At 42.9% G+C, this 22,590-nt stretch overlaps 1 protein-coding gene across 2 annotated transcripts in view; it reads left to right on the top strand.

Moving 5' to 3' along the window:
- Positions 1-22,590, top strand: part of TTC7A (tetratricopeptide repeat domain 7A) — a 232,374-nt gene that overhangs the window by 8,237 nt on the left and 201,547 nt on the right. The window contains exons 1-3 of one of the 2 annotated variants that reach the window (XM_075925403.1): positions 315-367; positions 10,394-10,524; positions 10,972-11,093. In XM_075925403.1, coding sequence (XP_075781518.1) covers positions 10,465-10,524; positions 10,972-11,093 — 182 coding nt within the window. In that variant the 5' untranslated portion in view covers positions 315-367; positions 10,394-10,464. Of the gene's footprint in view, positions 1-314; positions 368-10,393; positions 10,525-10,971; positions 11,094-22,590 lie in introns of those variants that run through there. The other variant, XM_006125491.4, reaches the window with a different exon arrangement.

The raw sequence follows: 22,590 nt of genomic DNA, 5'->3' as shown, positions 1-22,590 counted from the left end.
TATGTGCTTTCAAAGTGTCTAGCGTATTGTTACAATGCATGCCACATACTATCAGATCTCTTATAAACAAACAGAAGTCTCTCCTTTTTTTCTTCATTTTGTTTTAATTATGCAGATCAGTTTGAGAGACCTTACTGAAAACAGCACCTACAATTAGCAAAATTGCATGTAATTTTTAAAAAAGAAAAAAACACTCTAGACTGATGGAAACAAACCAGCCCTGTAATCTTCTTCTGTAGTTGCTTTCAGTTCTTTTATAAATGTTGCTAAAATATTGCTATCTATCTACTGCTTTCTACTCTTTTCAGCATTTCCACCAGCTTGTTAGGTGAATGAGAACTCTGTGATGATCAGATACCCTCAACTGGTATGTAAAAAAGAAAAAAACCCCAAACCAAACCAAATCCTTGTTTGAATGTGCCATTAGCACTGCTAGCACTGTTTCATGATCTCACACAGTATTCTGCTTTTTAAAAACCTGTTTGTTGTACTTCCTTGATGGCTTTGGATTTCTTTTCTGTTGGTATTAGATGTGTCTTCTGTGAGCTTTTGAGTGAGCTTTTACATGCTGTTACTGACTGATTTGTTATCTGCACTTACTTCTTTTGATGGGAAAGGAGGGGAGGACTAGTGAAAGCTACCAATATGTGTGTTAGCAGTGTGTCCAAGAGCAACTAAGGGTCTTTGAACTCCAAGTCTTTTCATTGCCTTCTGTGCGCATTCAATCAGGTCTCATTAGCTACATACATTTTTGTAATGGGCGCATATAAATTTACTGTAAAACACTGCTTCTTAGGGCCTGAGCCAGTGAGGTGGCGTGAGCCCCATCCACTGCTGATGCCACAGGGAGCCGAGGTAGGTTTGTGCCTTGTTGGAGTAGGTCCTGTGTCTTGCTAACGTTACATGTTTGTAATTATGAAAAATTCATGATACAGGTTGGACCTCCCTACTTTGGCACACTTGGGACCTGTCCTGTCCTGAACAATGGAATTTGCCTGATTGGGGAGGTCCCCTGCCAATAGCCCCCCAGCTTGCGGCTAGCTCTGCTTCTGGCCTCGGCCAGCCCCCATGCCTCAAGCTGGGCGTGTTGTTCCTCCTAGATCCCCTACCGCAGGGCTCCTCACCATGCTGCCGGAGCCACCCCCCATGCCACAGAGCTTCTGGCTGTGCTGCTGGAGTTGCCCCTCCCCATGCTGCAGGGCTCGCAACTGTGCTGCCAGAGTTTCTCTCCCCCCCTGCTATAAGGCTCTCTGGTCCAGGAACACATGTGTTTCTGCCAGGTCATGGATATTGCTGGACCAGAGAGTCCCGGTTTATGGGGGTATAACCTTTACAGAGGCTATGTCTAGATTACGGGGTTTTCCTGGGATACCAGAGGTATCCTGGAAAAACTCTGCTGCATCCAGGGCATCTGCTCTTCTGCTTTTTTTTTGCGGAAGAGCAGATGCACTCTTTCAGAAGTCCTGTTTTCTTCCTCCCACGAGGAAGAAGGGCTCTTCTGAAAGAGGAGGATTTTCCGAAATTTGGCCCAGTGTAGACAGGCCAAATTTTGGAAAAGCCTCTTCTGAAAAAACTGTCGGAAAAAGGTATGCAAATTGCGGAGCACAATTTGCCTACCTTTTTCGATAGATCATTGTAGTCTAGACATACCCAGAGTGAGATATTGTAGTACAGGCTCAAAGGCAAGCAGAATTGGTGATGGAAAGAAGAAGGACCAGGTTGAGGGATATTTGACTTTTTTCATTGAGAGCAAATATATAATATGATGGGAAAGAGCTGATTTGATGCAGGATTTGAGGAAAGCAGTTCTACATCTGTAAAGAAAATGGTGGGGAGTAGAATCTGATGAAAAAATATAATTTGCTTTTATATAGCACCTTTCATACTCTCTCTGGAATAGCACACTTTGATGGATGTTTGACAGTGATTCTAACTTTTCAGCATATTACTATTTATCTGAATTGTGGGTAGCAAACAATCAGAGTCTGGGCCCTGTTGTGCTAGGTGCAGTACAGGCACATAAGAAAAACCCATTATCAAAAGTCTTGCAAGACAGTTTTCTATCCACAATGAATAACTAAGGTAATGGGAGAAATCAAGATCCTTTATCTGAACCGGATGAATCTGCTTTACCCATATCTGTTCCCAAATCCCTCGCCATTTGAGTTGCAGTGTGGGGAAATGAAGGAATACCAGCTCTCCGAAGGGCTCATTTTGAAAGCTCTCTCAGTGATCGTCAAATGGATAAATGAACTGTGCATATTTCCTCTTCAGTATGAGTCTCCAGTGATTTTCATTCTGGAAGTCCTCTGCTGTGTGTACTCTGTTGCATATTTCTTCTTGCTCAGGAGCTTTCTTACTGATCTGTGGTGCAAATACTTCCTGCTTCTTATGCAATTCTGTTTTAATCACAGAAAAATACATCAGAAGCAAAGGTCACTCAGATTTCACTTGTCATCTACTTGGTGCTCATCAGGGCTGGGTTATTTGATATTTTTTCTTCTTTTATCTGTAAACTGACGCAGAAAAATCATCAAACCCTGGTTCCTGAACCATAATAAGACATAAACAAGCCTTTCAGGTTGCCTTTAATACTTGGATGTGAGAGATCCTCACTTGTGGCCCGGGGATAGCATGTAAAAGTTGTCTTTAAATCTTTCCATTGTGCTTCTCTGTTTCCAGTGCTGCATTCAGCATTGCATTCCTCTGTTCTGTTTTAGAGCAACGTGAAGCAGTGGTGGCAACCTGCGTCCTGTGGGCCACATGCAGCCCGTTGGGGTTCTATGTGTGACCCCTGAGATATTTTGTTTCCTGTTGCTCATGCGCAAAGTTGCCACATTTTGCTGATTTCCATCCACATAGGTTTTTTTTCCTACTGGTATTACTAAAGTGACACATCTGTAAAGCAGGGCACATTGTCAGGTGTGTGCTAATTTCACACATTGACTATAAGAGCCATGCCCACCCTCTGCAACGCTGCTATGGTTCAATTGGCACAGCCCACAAATTTGAACCAAAACATACTGCTTGGAAGGATTCCGTAACTGCTATTGTGGCTTCTGTTTGTTTCTCCATGAGAGAGTCATTTTTCTGAAGGGAAGCAAAGAAATCTGCAGGAACATAAATTCTGTGCATGTGCAGCGGCACAGAATTCCCCTAGAAGTAATAATATTTATTGCTTAGGAGTATATTTGTTCCCACTCTTCTTTGTTACCTGAAGTTGTTGTCCTGTACATATCACAAGAAGTTGCCTTGGAGATGATGATGATAATGTGCATAGACTATGGAGACATCAGGTGAGGAAATAAATAACAGAATAATTAGTTTTCATTTCATATCCCTGAATTAAAAAAATCAAGTAGAAATATTGAGCCTATTGGAGTAGCGATTATAAGTAGTAAGGTCTTTGAATAACTACGGTTTGAACAACATAATTTAGTTTATGGATTTTATAAAACCCTACTGTCTAGCCTGCATTCTATAGGTAAATTTATTGAAATGTCCTTTTCTGGCTGTTCATAGATTACATGTATATCATAGGATACAGACATGCTTTCTCGGCATCCTCTGTATTTCAGAAAATGTATTTTTAGGGCATGTTTTGCTTTAGAAGATTAGCCCATTGCCTGAATGTTGTTCTGCCCAAACAGTGCGTAGGGTCTTTCCAAAGGCAGATTTTAAAAGTCCTCTGAAGATTGCTTTTTATATAATATAATATAATATAATATAATATAATATAATATAATATAATATAATATAATATAATATAATATAATATAATATAATATAATATAATATAATATAATATAATATAATATAATAAAATCAATACGGGAATACCTTGCCATTCATTGTACCACATAAAATATATTGTTTTGTGAAGTGAGACAGGGAGTTAAGTTGGATTCATGGGAGGGTGATGGATGTCTATCTATGCTGATGCAACTGTTCCCTTTGTAACTTTTACACAAGTTAAGATAAGGATATTTCATTTGTATATCCTCTCAAGCATGCAACTGCTGAGCAATACATACTTCTGTTTTCTTCTTGGAACTAATCTGCAGAAGAACAGGGGGGAAAAGTCTGTGTTGAACTTAGATCCTGTCCTACATTGCTGCTGTGGGTTGCCTTGAGAAGGATTTATTATTAGTAAAATTTGGTGATCCCTTGGAGTTCAAGGATGGTAGTCTTCCATGAAAGGATAGCTGATTATTGCTGGTAGATCCACAGGGGACTAATAAGATCGATTTGGGAGCTACAGATCTTATCATAATTGGGGCACATATTTTCTGGCAGAAGAGGTGGATTTGGATTGTTGAGTCAGGCTGCAGCATGTTCTTTCCTCCTTTCCTGTTGCTTTGTTTCCTGTTGTTTTCCTTGGGTCTCAAAATGCTAAGATCTTTTCCACCAGGTCCTTCGGTTTCTCATAAATTTCTGGCAGTGTTGCACCTTTTCATATTGGTTTTGAGGGTGTCTGTGAAGCATCTTGTTTGCTCTCTGCTCTCCTGTTAGCTTTGACTCAGTTGTGGGAATGTGATCTCCTTTGGGAGTCGATTGGCATTTAAAGAACTTGACCAGCCCAATGGAGTTGATGGCGAATGATTATAGTTTCGATGCTGGAGGTTTTGGCTCGGTATAGAACACTGATATTTCTGCATTGATCATTCCACTTAATTCGTAAGATCTTGTGGAGGCACTGTTGATAGTATTGTTCCATAGCCTTGCGGTGTCTACTGAACATGTCCTAGGCTTCAGCACTATACAGGTGATTGGGGATAATGATGGCCTGATATCCAGAACCAAATTCAGGTTCTTGTGTGTCACAATCTTCAAGGATATATTTTCTCAAGCATCTAAAAAGCTGCACTAGTCTATTGGAGGTGGTGTTGAATCTCCTTGTCATTACTGGATTTCAGCAACAGATTACTGTCAAGGTACCAAAGTGCTCAATATTTTCCAGGGTCTCTTTGGTGATCTTGCTTGAGGGACGAAGATCCTGATGATTCAGGGCCTGCTGGTAATGCACTTCAGTTTCTTCTTTGAGTGCTTTCTCGTGTGCATTCTATTGTAGGTGTGTTTGCCACATACACCGGTAGTGGAAGATTTTTCCTCAGTGATTCTTCAACGGCAAAGCAGGTGGAAAAAGAGATAATTTCTCTCTCATGAAGGCAGAAGAAGACTGCGGTAAATTAGGAGCCTCATCCTGTCCAAGACCATGGGGACACTGGTGTGCAACAGTATCTCTACATTAAAAGAAATCATGCACCAGGCATTTTACATATTCATGTCCAAGTCCTATGACGATCCAGGCAATGGAAGCAGGACAGCGACCAGAACATCTTATTCACGGATCATCTAACAGCAAGTCGCCTCTGTTAGATAGTCAATTTTTGCATTTGTGTAGAAGCAGGAGTGCAACTCACCACTGCAACCATGACAGAACAATGCTTTTCAGGACCCACTCTGCTCAACCCACATAGGAATGGGGCTAGAAAAAGTTCTCTACACGCAGTCTGCCCTGCCTCTTGCATAACTGCGTCCAGAGGGATCGCCTAACTCCGGTAGAAACTAAACAGAGTTTGGAACCTAGAATGTTCAACGCATGATGGACAATCCAAACAGTAATTGGTGAGGGTGAAGAACAGCAGTGATTCTGGCAAGAGAATTCAGGAGACAGAACATTGCTGCACTAAGTGAGGCCTGATATGCAGGAGGACAGCTGAAGGAACAATCACCACCCTTCTCTGGACAGAAATAAGTGGTGATGAATTATAAATCGATGATATTGGTTTCACCATAAAAAATGAAAACGTCAACCAGATCTCAGAACTATCAGCATCAATGAATGACTGATAACCCTTCACCTTAAATCCACCAAGAATCAGCATGCAGCAGTCATTGGCTGCATACATGCCATCTCTTGATGCTGCTGATGAAAGCAGGGGTGTCAAGCAATTAAAAAATTATTACAGATAATTGCATTGTTAAACGATGATAAATACCATTTATTTTAAATATTTTGGGATGTTGTCTACATTTTCAAATATACTGATTTCAGTTACAACATGGAACACTAAGTGTACAGTGCTCACTTTACTTTTGGTTACAAATATTTGCACAGTAATGAATAAAAAATTTCAAGAGCATTATCAGTATGAAAACATGTCCTCTGGAATGTTGTCTGAAGAATGAAGGGGCATATGGTATCTTTAGTGCATCTAGCATGTAAATATCTTGTAACACCAGCTACAATGACGCCAGGCAAATAAATGCCTGTTCTCATTTTCAGGTGATATGAACAAGAAGTGGCCAGCATTATCTCCTGCAAATGTAAATAAAATGAACAAGTAGGACTGATTGGACTTGTAGGAACTAAAATTTTAAGTGAAAGATTGCACTACAGTACTTGCATTAAATATATTTTTCAATTCACCTTTGTTTTTACAATGCAAATATTTGTAATAAAAATATATATAAAATGAGCACTGTACACTTCATGTCTGAGGTAACTGAAGTCAGTATATTTGAAAATGTAGGAAGCACTCAAATAATTAAGTTGCATTTTGTGCTGTGACACTATGCTCCTGTATTTTTTGTGGAAATTTGTTTTAAAATATGAATATCCCCAACTCAAATATGTGGTATGCAAAACAGGGAAAGTAACCTATCATTCAAGAGCTTGTAACTCCTTGAGTGTGTATATTATATTTGTGTGCATGTATCTTTCTTATATGTGAAGTTAGAATTATGAAGCCTAGATCTGTTTATTAATCTAGGTTTTCTAGTGAAAGCTATTAGTGATACTTAAGGGACCTAATGGCCCAGTGCTCAAGGCCCTGATCTGGGAATAGTCTTGTTTTTCCAATAAGCCTGGGTTGTAGTCGGTCCTACCAAGACACATGGCTGTGCCACCTGGTTTTGGAACTCATCTTGAGTTCGATACTTTCCCATTGGGATGGGAAGAATGCAACAAGATTTCTTGCCCTAGAGAAATTCTATTTAAAGGCTGGAACACAATCATTGATTGGCTTCAGCTAGCTTTTGAAACTGTTTCCCCATGCTAATGCCTAAGAAGCTGTTAAACCCAGACCAGACAAAAGATCAGCTCTGACCTGAAGGATTTTACTGAAATAATGACTAGACTGAGAAATATGATTTGTAACAACTTCTCATTGTGTTAGGCTTAGCTGCATATCTTGTTTTATTTTAGCTTAGTAACTTACTATGATCTGTCTGTCATCACTCACAATCACTTAAATACCACTTTTGATACTTAATAAAATCACCTTTGTTTATTATCAAACCCAGTGTAAATAATTGTTACTTGGGGGGGAAACAACAGTGTGCGTATCTCTTTCATTGATAAAGGGAGGGAACTTATTAACTTTCTCTGTGCAAAACTTTCTTACAGAGTAAGACAGATTTATTTGGGGTTTTGGCCCTATTTGAGGTAGGGATATCAACGTATAGCTGAGTACACGATTAACTGATAAGCCTAGGTTTATTGGTTATCTTACTGACTATACTCCCCCTTGCTGCCTCTGTGTCAGAGGCAGTGGCGGTGGGAGGAAGGAACGGGAGGCAGTGAAGTGGGGAGCTGGCTTTTAAGTTGACTCCCCACTAGTACCAGATCTTTGGAGCCACCTGTCCCCCCCGGCACTGCTGCCTCTGATAGGGAGGCAGAAGTGTGGAGAATGAGGGGGGCAGGCGGGAACAGGTACACATGGAAAGCCAGCTTTCCAGTCAGCTCTCTATCAGAGACAGCAGTGCAGGGAGGGGGACAGGCAGCAGCTGTTACACGTGGGAACCAGCTTTTAAGGTGGCTCTCCTTGCGGATCAGCTCCACGGAGCTGCGTGTCCTCTCACGCTGCTGTCTCTATCAGAGGTGGCGAGGGTAGGTGAGGCTGCTACGGAGCAGCTGCTGACCCTGGCAGGCCCAGACTCACTGCAGACAGGGGCTGCTCAGTGGGATGCCAGTGCCACCTGTCCGTGAGGAGCTAACGCAGGGTGGCAGAAGGGAGCTGATCTGCACAGGGAGCCAGATTTTAATATAGAGGCAGCAGTGCGGGGTGGCAAGTGGCTCCTTGGGAGTGGGGCTGGGAGTGCACTGGCTGCTGGCCCTGCCCCCGGGGACTATTGAATAGACATGTAACTGATAATATTTTGTATGGTTACATGAGTATTCAATTAATCGCTAGCTAACATCCCTAACGTGAGGCTGTGCTCCTGCATGCTGTCAGGTCCCTATAACTGAGCCCTCCCAGAGCTGAGCTGTTATCAATGCCTGTGTTTTACTCTGGGGGCCTGCTATCACAGCTCTGTGCCTTTGCTGGGGGAGACCAGAGCTGCTGGGGGAGACCAGAGCTTCTGGCTGAGCAGGACAGGCTGATGGGGCACCCCAGAGGATAGGTAGGCAGCCCAGTGGTCTGAACAGCCCATCAGGTGACACCTTAAAAGGGATCTCTGTGATCCAGCCCATCACAACTGCAATTAATCAAGATCAATTTTTAAAATAACATGATTAATCACAATTAGTTTTTTAATCTCTTGACAGCCCCAGTGGATACACATATTGATGATTCATGATACAGCAATTTTTGTAGTAACAACTTCATAGTGTTGACCAAAATTCATAAGTCATGCTTAGCTTCCCGAAATAATCACGCAGTGGGTAAGGGCTTTTGTTTTTTAAATAAATATATACATGATGCTCTGTTAGTGTTAGAAGAAGCAAAGGCAAAGAGAACCTCCATTCACTTGGAGAGAAAAATGGGGAGGTTTGTGACGGTCTCTAATTCCTGCAGGCCCCCGAGAAAGCGCTGTCACCTGCACAGTTGAGTGTTACTCCCTGTAGTAGAAAGTTAACTGTTTGACTTCGGTCCTGGAGCTTGAGAGTGGTAATTCACCAGTGAGGGGAGAACGTAATGTGAACTAGTAAGTTTTTACTTCCTCTTGCCTCACTGTTCTTGAGCAAGTTTAGACAGGAGGGAGGTAGAAATGGCTGAATCTTGTCTACATGACAATCCTCATCATTTCCATCATCAATGGAACTGCATCCCTAATGGTTTCCGGGTACACACTGGATATCGTATATGTGCGATGTGTATGTGTTAATGGGTTGTGGTGGGTTTCTTTCAGTTGGTCCTGGAATTCTGGTTTGCCAGTGGTTTTTGTGGCAGAGGAGAATAGGTGACAATCAGGCAATTGTATGTGTGTGGTGATGATCATTTGTCATTTGGGCTGCAACTCTGGACAAGATTCTCTTGACTATGACCACAAATCCACATGCTGGACTTGCCCCCTATGCATTTAAAAGGACATCAGCTTAGGAATCAAACTTCTTTCTGAGGTCACCAGATGAGAATAGCCAAGAAAGGACAGAGAAAAATAGTTATGAATTAGTTTAGCTTGTGAAAAGAGCTGAGAGTGTCCTGGCTCCCTCTACATATGGAGGCAGTTTCTTTTGTTTGTTCAGGGAGAAAGAGATATTTACTATTAACAGAACCACAACCTTTGAAGAGGGACTGGAGGGTGCACTGGATTAGAGAAGATTCCTTTAACACAGAGTGAAGAGTTGACAGAAAAGACAAAACACAAAGGGTGACATTAGTTATTAGATACACAGCAAAGTAATGTCAAGTTTCTACCCACTGCTATAAAATCTGTGGCTATTTGTGCATATGTGGCCCTTAAACTCTCTGAATCACAGTTTGTTTGTCAATAGGACTAATACTTCTCCTCTTCAATGGTGTTGACAGCATAGGCGGTGACTCTGTGGGTGCTGGAACACCTACAGGAAGAATTAGTGGGTGCGGTCCCAAGCTCTCCCTTGTGTCCTCTCCCCCTGTGCCTGCTTGTGGCCCTGTACTTACCAACTCTACCACCTCCCTCATCATGCTTCTGGAGCTCCATAGACAGCTGATTTGTGGGGTTCCAGCTCTGATAGCGCCAGGGTAGAGGGAAAGAAAGAGGATGAAGTGTGCTCAGGGAAAGAGATGGGGAAGAGGCAAGGGTGAAGCAGGGGTGGGAAGAGATGAGGGAATGGACTTGTGGAAAGGGGTGAAATGGGGGCAGGGCCTGGAGTGGAGGGAGAAGGGGTTGAACACTCTCTGGCAAGAAGAGAAGTCAGCGCCTATGGTTCACAGATATGAAAGGTGTTATAGAAATGCATAATACTGTTCTGTATCAAACAGCTGTAAGGTAGTGAATAAAAATACAGCATGAATAGTATACTTTTATTCTATCTGTGCTTCCAAAATATCTGAAGCATGCAAACAAATAAACAAAAGTACTCATTTAAGAGATTTTTTTCCTGTCATCTTGTAAATACTTATGAGTGCAGTGAGCTCACTACTTACGAGATTGGGTTTAAGAAAGTATTTGCATCTTCCAGGTCTCTCACTGGAGCGCTCGCCCAATTCGATTGCCTCCAGTGCTCGGCTGTCCGAAAGGGAAGAGGAAGTCATGGCTTGTTTTGAGAAAGCATGTGTCATTGCACAAGTGTACTTGCAGGAGCTTGAGAAGGTAAGGAAAAAAAAATGTACCTTGAGAGTGGTTACCCATACATGGCCCAAGTCCTGTCTTTGGACAGGGCTCCCAGTGACTTTGTCCATAGAAACTGTGCAAATCTGAGGGGATTGGACTTGATGAACTTCAGAGGTTGCTTCCAACCCTATGATTCTGTAACTAAAAGGATTGTCAGACCACTAATGAAAGGGAGATAGGTCTTCTCAGTATTTCAGACAATAAAATAGTTTTGATACAGTAGGATCCTTATTTTGCTAACTAACTGGAGGCTGAATCAAAAAGTCCATAAAATGTTACATCTCAAAACTACAGTAACCATGGTGCATATGCACATTGTATTATTTTCTTCTTGTCCTCCCATCATTACACAGCGATTCACAGTGCATGTAAGCAGATGACCGGTACAATGAATCTATAATTGTATCACTTTTGTTTCCCTCCTAGTCCTTAAACAGTATGAATTCAAGAAGCATAAAAAGCAGCAGTGCGACTTTTTCAGAGTTTGAACTTCCCTATTTCCTCGAAGCAGCTCTGCAGAGTGCATATGTGTCTCACTTGAAGAAGGGGTAGGTGGATGAAGCTATTTAAGAGAAATGATTAATGCTGAAGGTACTTCAACAGTGAGCTTAGACTTACTTCTGCATACCCGTGCTTCAACTTCTGCAACAGAGGTGCCTGGAGTGAGCTGTGACAGCGCTTGCCACAGCATAATATAGCTACTTCTCTGTTAAATTGATCTTGCTGCTGTTCTCTTTTCAGGGTTCTTTCATTCATTCTACCTCACAGTGGCGCCAAACCGTTGTTCTCTGGACACAGGGCACGTAATCTCCACTCTCTTTTGGCCCAGTTGTCCTCCCATTGAAATCAGTGAGAGTTTGACTATTTGAGAGTTTGATTTCAGTAGGAGCAGAGCAAAGCTGACATTGAATGTTTCTGAAACATCTCAGCCCTATGGAAACTCTCTCATTGACTTCTTAAAAAACAACAAATAGACTAGTAGTATCTTAAAGACTCACCAGACATGTAGACGGTATAATGAGCTTTTGTGGGTGCAACTCACTTCTTCAGATGTATGGAGTATTAGAAGTTCAGATCCAAGAATAAATGTGGGGGGGGGGGGGGAAAAGAGATAAAAAAGGAGGGGGAAAGGTGAAAAAAAAAAGAGAGAGACAGTGAGTAGATGGTTCAAATAGTTACAACAGGCTGATAAGAACAATTTAAAAAATTAATTCTGAAGTTTAAATTCACATATGGTTAAAAATCATAGTGTCCATCTGCTGAATTGCTATTAGTACAGGAACACACCTCTGCATTTGCTCCCATATAAAAGGGTAGATTAATCTTTATCATGAAATCCTAGTGTCATAATAGTAATAAACCAACAAAGCCTGCTTCTCCTCTCATTTACACCAGCGCGAAACAAGAATTAAAGCCAATGAAATTAAAGCACTAGTGGAAAAATTGGTATGAGAATCTATAGCTCATTTACCCATGGCTAATATTAATAATTTCTTGTTTTTATCACAAGAGGGCATGAGCATAACTTTTACACATTCTTGAGATAATTTAAAAGAAGAGAGAAGAGGTTTTGCCAGTTGTATATATGATGTAATTTCCTGTTTCCCCAACTGATGCTGCATGCCTCAAAGAAATTCTATGTATTGCATTTAGCATGATGGAACTAGGAAATGAGTAAAAAATGACAAATGCCCAGATTATGTCAAATGCAGGACAATGTAGCACTTTAAAGACTAACAAGATGGTTTATTAGATGATGAGCTTTCATGGACCAGACCCACTTCCTCAGATCTGAGGAAGTGGGTCTGGCCCACGAAAGCTCATCATCTAATAAACCATCTTGTTAGTCTTTAAAGTGCTACATTGTCCTGCATTTTGCTTCAGCTACCCCAGACTAACACGGCTATATCTCTATCAGATTATGTCAGGATGTCATTTCCCAGTGGAGCATGCGTACTGTGGAGTTACAGGCATTTGATTCTAATTAGCAGAGCTGCCCAATGTCTAGCCAGACAGGAACTGAGGAAATGCACAATTGCTGTCTTTGTTTCCATTGGTATCCTGCGAGATTAGGGCCAGGGGAGTCCTCTCTCTTAAAATATACAATGAAAAGAGAGCCGGTAACTAAAAAAACAAACATCCAGTCTCCCTTTCAGACATTAAAGAATTAGCTGTATGGACCCATAAGCCCTGAGCTGTGGGAAGCTGCTGTGTTCTTGGTGGGCATTTAGTTAATAATTGTATCAGTGAAGGCAAACCTCTTGCACTTGTCTGTTCTTTTGAGTCAGAAAAAAGCTTTCTTGTATTATATTATGCATCATTGATATTCTGTGTATGCAAAGTACAACCAGCCAGGTGGTGTGTCACTGTAGAAAGCAGCCTAATGTGCAGATGTAGTGAGAAAGACTATTTACTTTTCTAGGGAAATGTGTGCATGGAGAAAAGAATCATAATAAGACTGGCTTTTAGTTCAGCTTATTACACATGAATGATTTCTTTATGCAACTGTGCAGGTTTTGCCATCAAAACCATGCATTTTTCTACAGGGCATAGAGACCTCTCCTGAGTCCTTTTCTCATTTTAATCATTTGGTATTATGATGTTATTCATGTGGCTCCAGAAGTGTGCTAGGTGTTTTGCAGACAAATAAAAAGACAATGGACAGAATTTTCCAAAGTGACGAGTGGTTTTGGATGCCTCCATTTTTTGATGTTCAACTTAAAACCTCTTAAAGTGCATGTTAAGTGCTTTCTGAAAATTATACTCTAAGGTGATACAAGTTGAGCATGCAAAACTAGAGGCACACAAAAGCACTAGGTGCCTGCCCAGAAAAGCTTACACGGTAAAATAGTTTGAAACCTCCTGAAAGTGATGTGACCTTAAATCTTTCAAGTGCCTAATTTATTTTTGAAAATGGAAGTTAGGCTCCTAAGGCACTTAGGTCCTGTTGAAAATATCACCCACTATCAAACCAAACAATACAGGCAGTCCCCGGGTTACGTACAAGATAGGGACTGTAGGTTTGTTCTTAAGTTGAATTTGTACGTAAGTCGGAACTGGCGTCCAGATTCAGCCGCTCCTGAAACTGACCAGCGGCTGACTACAGAAAGCCCGAGGCAGAGTTGCTCTGCCCAGGGCTTCCTGGAATCAGCCACTGATCAGTTTCAGCAGCGATTGAATCTGGATACCTGGAACAGAGCAACTGGAGCGCTGCCGGGTAGGTCCCCGCAGCGCCGCACCTCGCCGCTGCGGGGACCAACCCGGCAACACCCCAGCTGCTCTGTTCCAGGTGTCCCCAAGTCAGCTGCTGCTGAAACTGATCAGCGGCTGATTCCAGGAAGCCTGGGGCAGAGCAACTCTGCCTCGGGCTTTCTGTAGTCAGCTGCAGGTCAGTTTCAGCAGCGACTGACTTGGGGACGCCTGGGGCAGAGCAGCTGGGGTGCTGCTGGGTTGGTCCAGTAGCGCCGAGGAGCGGCGCTGCGGGATCAACCCGGCAGCGCCCCAGCTGCTCTACCACAGGCGTCCGCGAGAAAAGCCTGGTCTGCTGGGGGGGAGGGGCGCACTAGCTGCACTCCGTCCCCAGCAGACCAGGGAGCCGCGGGCGGCGGGACCGCTCAGACGCGCCGCGGTCCCGCCGCCCGTGTCCTCCGCGGCTTTGCTCTGCGTCTCCCTGGTCTGCTGGGGGGGGGCTCCCCCCAGCAGACCAGGGAGCCGCGGAGCCGCTTTTCTCACCCCGGAGGATGCGGGCGGCAGGACCGCGGCGCGTCTGGGTGGTCCCGCCGCCCGCGTCCTCCGGGGCGAGAAAAGCCCCGTTCGTAAGTACGGATCTGACGTAAGTTGGATCCACGTAACTCGGGGACTGCCTGTAGACAGAAGTGAACTGCACTGCTGCGTCTCATTGAGAATATTCCTTATCGCTGAGCAGCTCACACCTTGTCCTCTCTCAAGCCCTTCTTCAAGCCATGCTGTTCGGCATCATCCTGTGTTTTTCTCAACCCTGTTGCCATCCATACTTCCAGCAGTTCTGTTTTTGAGTGAGTGCTCATGTGTATTCCAATATGTATGTATGTGCCACATGCACGATTGGAGGAAGCCTTTTCCGTAGCAGTATTCATTGCATCAGCTGTGGCATCATGTATATCAGTGGTCCCCAACCATTTGGGGTTGCCGGGCGCCAGGGGGGCGTGGCCGGGCGACCCCCCCCCCCCCCCATAGCCGCATTCCGGGGCCGGCGCTCTTCCCTCAAGTGCCACGCGCCCGGGGCCGGCGCTCTCTCCCCCCCCCCCCTCCCCAAGCGCCGCGCGCCCGGGGCCGGCGCTAGCGCTTTCTCCCCCGCCCCCTCCCCATCCCCATGCGCCGCGGGTCGTGAATCCGCGGCGCCCCGCGGCAATCTCCGTGCGCCACGCGCCCGGGGCTGGCTCCGGCACCGCGCATGCGCCACGTGCCCGGGGCCAGGCCAGCCCTGAGCACTTGGCGGGCGCAGAGAAAGGCGCCCGTGGGCACCATGTTGGGGACCGCGGATGTATATTATATATATAATTTTTGTCAGAAAAGGATTATGGTGGATGAGAAGCTGGATATGAGTCAACAGTGCACCCTTGTAGCCAAGAAGACTTACGGCATATTGGGGTGCATTAGTAGGAGCACTGCCAGCAGGTCCAGAGAAGTGATTATTCCCCTTTAGTCAGCACTGGTGAGGCCACATCTGGAGTATTGCATCCAATTCTGTATGTCTCCTCCCCCCCCCCCTTTATAGACAGGATGTGAATGCATTGGAAAGAGTCCAGTGGAGGACAACAAAAATGATTAGGAGGCTGGAGCACATGACTTATGAGGAGAAGCTGAGGGATTTGGGCTTATTTAGTCTAGAGAGGAGAAGATTGGGGGTGGGGGGATTTGATAGCAAGCTTCAACTACCTGAAAGGGGGAGGTCCAAAGAGTATGGAGAGAGGCTATTTTCAGTGGTGACGGATGACAGAATGAGGAGCAATGGTCTCTAGTTGCAGTGGGAGAGGTCTAGTTTGGATATTAGAAAATACTATTTCACTAGAAAGGTGGTGAAGCACTGGAATGGGTTACCTAGGGAGGTGGTGGAATCTTCATCCCTAGAGGTTTTTACTTTGACAAAGGCCTGGCTAAGATGATTTAGTTGGGTTTGGTCCTGCTTTTAACAGGGGGTTGGACTCAGTGACATCCTGAGATCTCTTCCAAGTCTATGATTCTATGGTTCTATGATTCTGTATACCCCTGTCGACCTGATTTCTGCTTCATTTCCTTCTTTCCACCAGTGATGGTCATTGGAGCTTCTGACTTCTTGCTTTGCAAGTTGCCAGTTCCTAGCATTACAGATTTTTGTTGCTCTTTGTAGTGTAGATTCGTTTTTGTATGAGTTACCTTAATAGTAGTTAGTCTGGAAGCGATTTCCCTCTTCTATTGTTTGTGCTCCTGGGATATGCAGTGGCTTCAGGGTTTCATACAGTGTGTGAAGCAAGCATGGCAAGCGTATGCCCAGAGGTCACCTTCCAGATAAGTGTAGTATCTGTAATATAATGCTAAATATAGAAGAAGAATATCCAATGATAGGAGGTCAGTTTATCTCTCATCCTTGATCTTTACTTTTAATTTTTAACTATGGTTCTTGGAAGGTTGTCTCTATATAAATATTATTGTTAATTACACATTTTTTCCACCCTGGGAACATTCCTCAGAATGTGGAATACAATGCACATTTTCAAGAATGTAAGGGAAAAATTGTGGCATGATGCAGTAGTCTGAAACAATGGGCTACATTTGAGAATTTACTCCGGGGTGGGCAAAAGGGCCTCCACCGGCCGGATCTGGGTAGATCCAGCCCACGGACGCCCTGCCACTCCCCCGTCCCCAGGCCAATCAGAGCCTGGGAGCTGCTTGAGCTGTAGCTGTCCCTGCCTGTGGTGGTGGAGCTGCTTCAGCCCAGCAGTTGGCGGGGGAGGGTGTGCTTCAGATGGGCTGCTTACCCTCCCTTTAATTGGTTAAACAATATGCAAAACCACTTAACCAATTAAACAGGATTTTACATCCCTAGTACAATAGTGGATCTGATTCATAATACCTTGTTGTTTGTCATTCTCCTCTGTTTAGACTGCATTCACACTGTTGTTGAACAGATGCAAAAATATGCATTAAAAATAGAAATCAGTGAGATTTTGTAGGGTTGTGCATTATTATTTTACTAGTTATTAATATTGTTAGATAGCACCGTAGATGTGAATGGTGCTTTTAAAGACATATAAGCACAATTCCTTCCCTAAATCATTTACAGTCTAAGACCTTGATCCTGCATCAGAATGTACTAGAGCTGACTACCACACCTTTGCAATCCCAGTGATGTCCCTTGGCCTTAACATGGATGCATGCTAAGTAGAATGCAAAGCAGAATGAGGGCTTGAGGGCTAGAATTCATAGCTGTACCTGTAGTAAATCTTTTCAGGACTGACCCTTAAAACATACAACCCATACAAAAGAGAAATAGGAGACTGGGACTGACAAATCATGTGGACCCGAGTTGTTCTTGTTACAGATCAGATCTACATAGCTTTTTTCCTTGTGGTTGTTTTATGGTAGTGGAAATTAAGTCCCCCCTCTTACTGGGCAGTGTAGGTGTCAAGGTCTGACACTTAACACAAAACCAGAAAGTTTTCAAATGTTATTTTTTTTCATTATTCTGATTTTGAATGGGACCAACCATGGCAGGGAATTGTTGGGCCCTTGGGGTATTTGCAAGTCCAGCTTCCTTGCTGACTCATTTCTAAAATTCAGACACATTTTATTTTGAGGGCTTGATGCTGCCACCCTGACTTGTATTGCTTTACTTCATGAATCACTCCAGTGATTTCTACATTGTATTTTGAAAAACCACATTGCAACCGCAATGGGCCCAATGTGGATACAATGAGAGAGGAATGATCATAGAAAGCAAGCACCATTATTCAAGATTTCAGAGATTTATCTACAACTTGACGGAGGACTCTGCACCAGAAAACAGTTTTAAGAAGCAGACTAACTTCATAACACTTTCCCTGACCCCTGCATGTGTTGCATCTTAGCTGTCTGTGGAGCAAGGATTTACAATCCTTCATCTTGCTGCACAGGAGAACAAACATGAAAATGTACCAGTTTCCTTTAAAACAGGACATTTCACCTGTAGATAACTCACATTTTAACCTTTTTCTCCAAGCCTCCACTGGATCTTTTTCAAATCTCTTTGCTCAGGCTAAATTCCTATTGAAAACAACGGAGTGCTGAAAACAAGTCTTAATAAAAGGAACAAAAACATTTTTGTTGTGATCACACTGCCCTCTTTTCCCAATAAACATGCTCAGGCTCTGACTTGAGCCACACTAATTCCTAAACCATGATCCAAAACCCATTGAGGTCAATGGGGTATGTGTACACTACAGAGTTTTTTTGGAAAAATGGCAATTTTCCCGAAAAAACTTGAAGTATATCCACACTGCAATCACATTCTTTCGAAAGAAAATGGAAAGAACAAAGGGGGTTTTTCCGACATTGGTAAACCTCTTTCTATGTGGAAGAAGCCTTTTTCCGAAAGAGCTCTTTCAGAAAAAGGCGTGTGTGGACGGGGAAGAGAGAGTTCTTTTGAAAGAAGAGGAAAGAGGATAAAGCACAGGTGGCCTCGTGGCCACTCCATCCATAGTAATCAAAGCTTACATGCAAGATAACGTCCATTCAGTGTTGACACTATCTGTCGAAATGCACTTTTGCTGTGTAGAGAGAGATCTCTTCCGGAAAAGCTTCTTCCGATAAGAAGCCTGCAGTCCAGACAGCCTAGGAATCATTCATGATGATAATGAATAGTAATTGGATCAGGAAAAGAGCGTGCGAATGGCTCTGTAGTCTGATAGAGCACCCACTGAAGGTGTGATAGACTCAAGTTCCTGCTCTAGAAACTGCTTATTAATTTATAAAAGTGCAGCAGCTTCAACAGGAGAGAGAAGGAGACCCCCTCCCCTCTAACATAATAGTCCCTACCCCTGTAGCTAGCACACTTTTTTTGTAATGTGAGACAACCAGCCTCAAATTCGAGTTGACCACATCAAGCAGGGTTAACCCACATTGGACAGAGGGAGGAACTGAACTTTGGTCTCCCACATCCCCAGATTACCATAGCCACTGGGCTAAAAGTTTATAAAGAACTCCTCATCCTCTTTTCTTCCTCCTTTCCTTCATGGCACTATGTAAATCCAGTCCTCCTTGGCTTTTGTCAAAATGCCCAAAATTTAAATGGAAAACTCAGGTAAAATCAAAAGGTTTAGTTTCTACCTAAGTCAGATTTCATGATTTCTACATGATTCACTGAAAATTTTGAAAAATTTCATTTTCATTTGGCTCAAACACATTTTTTTTCCAGAATTGCTAGTGAATTTAAAACACGCATTCCTCATTTAACTCTATTCCTCACTTGGCTGTGATTAGTGTTGGTCTAGTGGGCTATGTCTAGACTGCAAGCCTCTTTCGAAAGAGAGCGTCTAGACTGCACGTTGAACTTTCGAAAAAGCGGCTTGCTTTTTCGAAAGAAAGCATCCAGTGAGTCTGGATGCTCTCTTTCGAAGAAGCCCTATTTACATTGAAGAACGCCTTCTTTCGAAAGAGGAACTTTCGAAAGAAGGCGTTCTTCCTCGTAAATTGAGGTTTACCGCCATCGAAAGAAAAGCCGCGTTCTTTCGATTTAATTTCGAAAGAACGCGGCTGCAGTCTAGACGCAGGTGAGGTTTTTTCGAAAAAAGGCTACTTTTTTCGAAAAAACCCCTGAGTCTGGACACAGCCGTGGTTAAGCAATAGGACTAGAACTCAGAAGATATAACATCAATTCCTGCATCTTCTACAGACTTGCACAAATCACTTAATCTCTCTACTTCAGTTTCCCCATTTTAACACAGGGAATAATAATACTTCCCTACATCACAGGGTTCTGTCAGGGTACATTCAAGAGTGTGTTTGAAGGGATTTAAGATCCTTGGTCGGAAGTCCTATGAATGTGTAAAGTTTTGTTATCACTTTAATTGTATCACAGACAACACTGAGATTTAGATAAAATTAACAAGGTAGCATAATTACAGTCATGGTGTCACAGTGCTCACAGATGAGGTTGTTGGCAACACAAAGGAGGTAGTCTGTTCTTTTGGTTGGTGTCTGCACTGCGGTTTCCGTGAAGGTATCCCACTGTTGTAGTGCAATTATAGCTCTATTGGTCAAAGTGCTACTGTAGATAGTCTGCTGGTATTTCTACCCTGTGTCACCATGATGTGCTCTGAACAGGATCAGATAATGTGGTGGTACAAGTGGATGTGGCTGGTCTATATCAGCATCCCAGTGTTAATAGTAGCACTTTGTGCTGTAGCACTGTTGGGCAGGGTTAGTAAAATCCCAAGTGTAAATACACTGTGCAAGGCCTCACCTGAATCTGTTGGGGCTGAAACTTTCCAGATTCAAATTATTGAAAATTGGGCACCCAAATCCACTGTATAACTTTGAAAATAGCAGCCTTTACCTCCTGTACTGGGGTTCCCCTAAGCCCTCTTCCCCTTGGTTCCCCAAGAACTTCCTTCCCCAAGGCCGCCTTCACTATAAGTTCAAGATTCGTTCAAAAAAACTTGGACTTAAAGCAAAACAACTTTAAATGGCTGACTTCCATTTGCGCAAATTGGGGTTTTTTTTTGGTGCTACTTAAGAGCAGGAAATGGGGGGGGGCTTATAACGCATCAGTGCCTACAAACGTCAACGACTTTAGTGCGGAACGGATGTATACCAGAGCGACGTATGTGGAGACACCCCTGTACTCCACTATCATGACTCGGGTTCCTTTATTTGGCATACAGCAAAGCTACTTTAAGTTGATCAGACGCAAGTGTTGGGGTTGGTCTCCACACATCTAGAGTTACAAGGCAAATCTCTTCCTTTATATGCATTTACACATTATATTGTATTTACTATACATTACATCATACATTTTGGGGTTGGCATGGTCATTTTTAGGAATCAATCCCTGTTCACATTGTCAGTGCACAACTTACTACTTTTTACATCATCTTTTGTTGCAGGCTTAATAGTTATCTATTGTTATCTTGTCCATTGTAAATGGTTCGCTGAATGTTCCCCATTATCTTACCTATTATAGACTTCTGCTTCCAGCTTGCTGATTTATATACCTTCTAATTCTGTATCTCAAGAAAGGCCTAACCCATGTTCAATTTGCCCTGCTTTCTATATTATTAATAGCTGAAGTGCCATGTTGCCGAGCATTGCAAAACACACTTTGATTTTGCTTTGTGGACTGGTTCAAACTGGGTTACAACCTTACAAATTGCGTAGCTTATTTCAAGGAATTTCAAAATAAAGCACTATTCTGAAACGTCCCTTAATCCTCAAGGAACGAGGTTTACAGGGATGCCGGAATAGCGCACCCGTTATTTCGAAATCTATTTCTGATATCCTGAAATAGTGCCGCAGTGTAGACATAGCTAACTTGTACTTTTCAGATCCCAAATTGGGACTTTTCAGATTCCACAGCATAGTGCAGATAGAACTTCAGTGGGAGTTTTACCACTGACTTTTTTGGAAGCAGAGCTATGTCAGTGCTGAGTGCTTTTGAAAAATCGCACTCCATAAACTACTTGAAAATTACTCTCCCTGCCAAACTGCACGGATTCTATACTGCACTTTGATTTATTTAGCAGTGTCTTGTGTCTGCATTTACAGCAGGCTGAGGACTTATTTTGCCAACTTTTTTGGTAAATAACATTTTAAAGAGCGGTTCAGCATTTTAGAAATCTGAGAGAAAAGCAATAATGATATAAAGCTAGCTTTGAAGACACAGGAGGAATCTCATAGTGTAGCCAGATGTCGTTCCAAAAGGCACCAGCTGCACACAGTTTGAACAGGTAAAATTGTACACAGGAGGAGTGATAGTGAGAAGTTTTCTGTAATCCTCTCATCTCAAGGTGAATGCTTGCATCTATTACAGACAGCTGTGATGTGCTACTGTTGAATAAGAGATCCCGATGAGTTGCTCAATAAAACTCCTGTGGCACTTTTTGCTGCAGGTGCATGAATGTAGGACTGAGCTGTTCTCAACCAGTGTTACATGTACCTTTGGAGGTATGCAGAGGTCTTCCAGGGGATAGATCAGCTCATCTAAATATTTGCCTAGTTTTACAACAGGCTACATAAAAAGCACGAGCAAAGTCACTATAAACTAATATTTCATACAATGACTTGTTTATATTGCTTTGTGTACTTATACACTGAAATGTTGATTTATTTTGTAATCGTATGGTAAAAATGAGAAAGCGAGGAATTTTTCAGTAAGTGCGCTATGGCATGTCTGTATTTTTATGTCTGATTTTTATAAGCAAGTAGTTTTTTAAAGAGGTGAAACTTGGGGTCATGCAGCATGTTGTCAACTTTTTCAGATTTCTGTACCCCTCTTGGGAGTCTGTTTTGTCCTGCATACCTCAGGTTTCACATCACTTAAAAACTACTTGCTTACAAAATCAGACATGAAATACACACATATTACAGTACACTGTTACTGAAAATTTTGTTTATATGAAATTAGTTTTGTATTGACTTTGCTGATGCGTTTTATGTAGCTTTTTGTAAAACTAGTAACATATCTATGTAAGTTAATATATCTGTGGAAGACCTCTGTGTACCCCCAGGGTATGTATAACCCTGATTGAAAACCATGGACCGGGCCAGACTCCAGTTTGGTTCACTACATACTGTCTATCTCAATTAGCTTGGTATTTTTAATTGGATACAGCTATGACATGGTTCCTGGGTGCAGCTTGGACTGTGGGACTGCTAAGACCTCTGTCCCCCCAACGTGGGCTCCCTTTCTCACTGTGATGCTGTTGGCAAACTACAAACCTCTGGCAGATTCTGCACTTACACAGACATCCATGGGCAGAGACCTGCTCAACAGATTTACATGAATGCTTCTCCCTGCCACTCACAAACCAATAATAGAGAGGCTCCAGCCAA

The sequence above is a fragment of the Pelodiscus sinensis genome, chromosome 3, assembly GCF_049634645.1.
Source record: "Pelodiscus sinensis isolate JC-2024 chromosome 3, ASM4963464v1, whole genome shotgun sequence".
NCBI classification, from domain to species: domain Eukaryota; kingdom Metazoa; phylum Chordata; order Testudines; family Trionychidae; genus Pelodiscus; species Pelodiscus sinensis.
This window is presented reverse-complemented; position numbering and strand designations above follow the sequence as displayed.